Source organism: Nansenia antarctica (genome assembly GCF_963989245.1).
Source record: "Nansenia antarctica genome assembly, chromosome: 4".
In the NCBI taxonomy this organism is placed as follows: Eukaryota; Metazoa; Chordata; class Actinopteri; order Argentiniformes; family Microstomatidae; genus Nansenia; species Nansenia antarctica.
The window spans coordinates 32,177,252-32,183,014 of record NC_137689.1 but is presented as its reverse complement, the minus strand read 5'-3'; the positions used below and the strand labels follow the sequence as shown (position 1 = coordinate 32,183,014).

The 5,763-nt window shown below is 37.6% G+C and overlaps 1 protein-coding gene across 1 annotated transcript; it reads left to right on the top strand.

Moving 5' to 3' along the window:
• Positions 1–354: 354 nt before the first annotated feature.
• On the top strand, positions 355–4,826 carry pigp (phosphatidylinositol glycan anchor biosynthesis, class P). The gene is made up of 5 exons (XM_080528406.1): positions 355–466; positions 786–870; positions 1,006–1,078; positions 1,234–1,352; positions 4,568–4,826. Exons 2-5 carry the CDS (start codon positions 789–791, stop codon positions 4,678–4,680), a joined length of 387 nt encoding a protein of 128 aa, XP_080384532.1. The 5' UTR covers positions 355–466; positions 786–788; the 3' UTR covers positions 4,681–4,826.
• The last annotated feature ends 937 nt before the right edge of the window (positions 4,827–5,763 follow it).

The following is a 5,763-nucleotide window of genomic DNA, read 5'->3' as shown; positions in this document are numbered from 1 at the left end:
TTCGAAATAAAGATTCATTCATTCATTCATATGCATTATATGACTGTAACTTGTCATGTATGACTGTAACTAAGATGTTTTGGTAAACAGCTAAAATAACACAAATTCTGTCTGTGACCAAATATATATAGGCCTAACTGTAGAATCCATTGCTGGAAATGTGTTCATTTGGTTTCGTTTCCACCGTAGTAAGGCGATGACGTAGTCTATGCAAATATGCAGGCGCGGTATGATGACGCGCTCCAACCACTCTCCATCACGTTTCCGGGTGATAGATTTGATGTCTGCAGCTGGATATACTTGGACGCGAGAGCAAAATACCCGGATGCGTTGCTCTGATGAATAAGATGACGACGATGGATGTGCGACGAGGCTAGATATACATGGCATTATATGTTTTCTGAGCTCTCATGCCTGGCGTAAATTAATATTGGAATGAAGCATCCTGCTGTTGTGGTGAATATTGGTAATTGATACACTATATGCCACTCTACCACTTTAGGGTACAATAACCGTATAATTCAGCTCGGTTGTTTGGTAACATCTTATTTGGACGCTAACGTAACGAAACCCATTCATGAAAACTAATCCTAACGCATTTATAATCAATGCAGACATGTATGAAATACTATAGCCTATGTTAACAAACGCAGGTTAACGTAGCATGTTGTCAAGTTAAAACATCCTGAACTTGCGGTTCGGTTGTTCCCATCGATTTTTACACAGATTTGTATCTCATTTGACTGCATATTCATATTGTAATATATTTTTTTCTCTGGATTCAGACCATGGTGGAAAATTCTCCCTCTCCCCTACCAGAGAGGGCAATCTATGGATTTGTTCTCTTCCTTAGTTCACAATTTGGCTTTTGTAAGTCTCAATAATGCGTTGATTATAAGCTTTGAATGTCAGAATTTTCTCTAAGCTTGTCTTAGTTCAAAGCTATGTCATAACATGTTGAAGATACTCTAATATATGTGTGATCCATTCATGTTTTCTCCTCAGTTTTATATTTGGTGTGGGCATATATTCCAGAGGAATGGCTTCATTCAATCGGGCTAACTTACTGGCCTCAAAAGTAAGTGAAATGATAAGAGTCTGTCATCAACCTCAAAATGTCTCCCAAACACTCCCCTGTGTTTACCTTTCCATATTGTACTATTTTGATCTGTCGTGTATATCACCCATAATGTTCATGAGTTTTCAAGATGTTGTGATGTCCCTCTTCTCTAGATATTGGGCACTCACCATGCCAATCTATCTGCTGGCTGCGTTGGCTATCTGTCTGGTGATGCTGTTTGGTGTGAACATGATGAACACAGCTCCACTTAGCTCAGTTGACAACATCACAGGTAGGCTTCTGTCCGCCGCTCATGGGTAACATTTTACACAGTCTTGGCCTGGGGTGATCTAGCACCACGGCCTACAGTGCATAAAAGGCCACTCTAAAATGGGCCTTTTGTGTACATAGAAAAAGTATTAGGTCTTTGATTTCAACTCGTGAAGAATTGGAGCTAAAACAAAAGTGTTGTGTTTATATTTTTGTTCAGTGTAGTTAACCTGAAACATTATATATCTGATATGACCAAAAACATGAGGAGGGTTTCAAGCTGTGGGACAGCAAAGGGATGGTTACTATCGGACATTTATATGATAAGGAAATACTACTTTCATTTGACCAATTATGTAACAAATATGACCTACCACGAAATGAGTTTTTCAGATACGAAGTTTTTTTAAATAGCCAAAAAGACACTGGCCTCTGTCACCAACCCTCTCCGCTGGAGGAGATATAATAGTCTCTGCTGGAAAGACGAGAGGCATTCTGGGGCTTAGGTATAGAGCACTTTCGAAATATGATATAGGCAAACCTGCATTTACGCCCAAAGACTGGAATAATGACCTGAATATTAATACTGATGAAGCAACTTGGTCGCTAATATGGCAATCGGCAAACGACATCTCAATCTGTAATAGGACGAAGGAAACGCAATTTAGACTACTACAACGTTTGCAGATTACTCCCCAACTTAGACATAAAATGGATCATAACAAATCGGAAATGTGCACAAAGTGTATTACAGAGGTTGGGAGCTTTGTTCATTGTGTTTGGACTTGTAGATATATAGATGATTACTGGAAAGGTATAGTGGATATAATTAATATAATTCTAGATGTTACATTGGATAAGGACCCCATGTGTCTATTGTAGTGCTGTCCCAAACGACTATTTTTCTAACGAATAATCTAGCGATTATTTTATCGATTATTCGATTAGTCTAACGACTAATTTATCGATAAGTCTAACGATAATTTTTGGGCTGTAAAAAAATAAAAATAAAATAAAAACTTTTTGGTCTCCACCTCACTGCTATGTTTAGCCAACTTGAATGCCAACATGGCCATTTAGAAGTCTGTCCATCACCACAACACATAGCTAGCTAACGTTACTCTCGCTGCTATGTTATGATTAGCTAAATTGATGCTAACGTAGCATGCGAGCTACGAGCTAGATAACGTACAGTAGGTGCTCGCACCACAATGACAATAGGCTACTGTAGCTAGCCAGCTACATAGCTAACGTTACTAACACCAGAAGACAAGACATACGAACTGTGGTGAGCTACATTGCTTGTGTAACATTAGCTAGTAGCTATCCATTTTCACTCATACACTTAATTGTCTCGCCTGGTAAAATAAAGGTAAAAAAAAAAAAAATTTGCGACTAACCGACGCATATTACGCTAACCGACGTATTGACGTAGTCGGTGACGTCGGCGACGTCGAATAATCGTAACAGCCCTAGTCTATTGTTTGGGTTGCCGGACAAACAACTTAAAAGTATGCATTCCAAAAGACTTCTGTGTATCCTCACTTTTTGTGCAAGGAAAAATATATTGCTTAAATGGATAGACTGCAAACCTCCTACAATAGCTGGATGGCACAAGGTATTTTTTGATATGATTCCTATGGAATATCTGACATATAGGTCTAAGTGTAAGATAAAGACATTCTATAAGATTTGGTCTCCGTTCTTAGATTATATTGGTACCAGACTGGCAGCCATGGCAATGAAAGGTTTGGTGGATTACACTCAAGAAAGTACACAAGACTAATGTGTAACAGATCTGCAATGTATGGGTCACAATATTATTTACTGTGCTGGTGATTGTGCTGCCGCTGTGTTTAGGACTAAGACATGGATGCTGTCTCCGATGGGGGTGATCCCCCCCCATATATTATGGCATTTGTTGTGTCATTTTCTTTTCTGTTTATTTCTGATATGTGACATGGCCTCCCCCCCCCTGTTTTTTTTTGGTTTTTTTGGTTTTTCTTTGCTTTTTGTCTGTGTTTTTGTTTTTTGTTTGTTAGTTTGTTTAAAAAAAGAAAAGAAAAAAAAGAGAAAGAACATTCTCTGTTATTGTTTATGGACAATGTACTGCATAACAAAGTGCAAAACTAGTTTTATACTATTAATGGGACAATAACCTCCCCCACGGATACTAGTTGTTGTTGTTATGTCCTGTTGTGTACATGTCTCTGTGAAACTCAATAAAAAAAAATATATTTTTTAAAAAAATGAGGAGGAGAGCCCAGGGCCATTGGCACAATGCTAGAAAAAGAGAGACTGTACTGTGGGTAGTGGGGGTGAAGAGGTCTTTAGGAGGGACAGTCAAGATGTAGCCTGAAGAGATGGGAAGAACAAACAAATAAAAATAAAATAAGAGAACAAAAGATTATTTCTGTGGTCCATAAGATATACAGACGCAACAAGTTAGTTTTGTGAAATGCATTGCACGTAGTTACTCATTTCTAAATGTGGCTGTTAGTGTAATGTGATTATTGGTGTTTGTTCAATTATTATTGTTTTGAAGATGGAACTTTGTTGTTAACACCTCTACCCTCTACGTCTCCTCCTAGCTTTGGTTTTATTATCTATACGTCTCTCCTAGCTTTGGTTTGATTATCTATACGTCTCTCCTAGCTTTCGTTTGATTATCTATACGTCTCTCCTAGCTTTGGTTTGATTATCTATACGTCTCTCCTAGCTTTGGTTTGATTATCTATACGTCTCTCCTAGCTTTGGTTTGATTATCTATACGTCTCTCCTAGCTTTGGTTTGATTATCTATACATCTCTCCTAGCTTTGGTTTGATTATCTATACGTCTCTCCTAGCTTTGGTTTGATTATCTATACGTCTCTCCTAGCTTTGGTTTGATTATCTATACGTCTCTCCTAGCTTTGGTTTGATTATCTATATGTCTCTCCTAGCTTTGGTTTTATTATCTGCCTAGAATTAGAGTACCTGTTCTTTCCTTCCACTTCCCTATCTAATATGAACCTATTATTCATAACCCTTTATCATCGGGTTTCATCAAACCAGACCGTGCACACAAAGCTGGAGATCCTTACCCCTTACCTATGTTCACTTAATTCCACAGAAAAGCAGTTAATCAGGTTACTCAAGCTATTAAAACATAGATTGCAATTTCTAGTAGGTTAAATTAATATCTGTCATTATTTGTCACCGTTCTTTACTGTAACTTTTACATTTGTCTTTGTCAGATGTGTATGCCAAGGGTCAACGGATGGATGGCTGCCAGAAGGGGGCGATACCCAGATTAAAGGATGTCTCCGTTAGTGAAGTCAACAGAATCTTCTATTTATCGCCTCAGTGATGATGAGCAAGAAAATGAACAAATTGCCAGTTGATGTTTTATTTATTGTGGATTCTACATTGTTGTTGTTTTCACTTCCAGTATGATTTGTTTTGTCATCCACTACCCCCTTACCACTGTATAAAAAAGTTAATAAAAACAACCCAGTTCCCATAACAAAGAATATCCTTGATGATGAATGTTCTATAAGCACCTCAATGACAGCAGAGTGACTGTCTGACTGTAATAGAAACAATGACAGCAGAGTAACTGTCTGACTGTAATAAAAACACCTCAATGACAGCAGAGTAACTGTCTGACTAATAAAAACACCTCAATGACAGCAGAGTAACTGTCTGACTGTAATAAAAACACCTCAATGACAGCAGAGTAACTGTCTGACTGTAATAGAAACAATGACAGCAGAGTAACTGTCTGACTGTCATAAAAACAAGGACCAGTTACTTGATTGTTTAAGGTTAGGGTTTGACTTTAGTTGTCATGACATTTTAGACATTTAGTAGACACCTTTACCAAAGTGACTTACAACAAATACATTTGTCTCAGTAAGTGAATCATCCATCAGTCATCAAACGAAAAACAAATGATGCTATTACCAGGGGCCACTGGCAGTTACAATGCTTTTGTTTTTATAATAGAGACTATAACTGTACAGGGGGGTAGAGGGGATGGGGAGGTCTTTAGAAGGGACAGTTAAGATGATGAGATGAGTTCAATCTATGGTGGAAGATTCATTTTCACATTTTTGACATTTAGCAGACGCCTTTATCCTAAGCGACTTACAACAAATACATTTGTCTAAGTAAGTCCATTAGTCATCATAAGAAATAGTAATCTACTGTATGCCGACCCAGGGACCATTGGCAGCTACAATGCTAGAGGAAGTACATGTACGTATATATAAGTAGAATTATTATTATTTATGTTTTAAAAATATTGTTATTTATTAATTATTAATTATTATTATTTACCTATTTAAATGTATCTAGAACATTCTAAGAGTGTGCTAACTCTATTTGCTAACCATACATGTGGTGCAACCTTGGTGCTGGCTGGTGAACCAGCCCATGTTCATACCAATGT

Bases quoted from the DNA above. Each gene is read 5' to 3' on its own strand.
- pigp (XM_080528406.1), top strand. From the start codon at position 789: ATGGTGGAAAATTCTCCCTCTCCCCTACCAGAGAGGGCAATCTATGGA. The intron at 1,079-1,233 runs GTAAGTGAAATG...CCTCTTCTCTAG, and splicing joins CTAACTTACTGGCCTCAAAA to ATATTGGGCACTCACCATGC. The intron at 1,353-4,567 runs GTAGGCTTCTGT...TGTCTTTGTCAG, and splicing joins CTCAGTTGACAACATCACAG to ATGTGTATGCCAAGGGTCAA.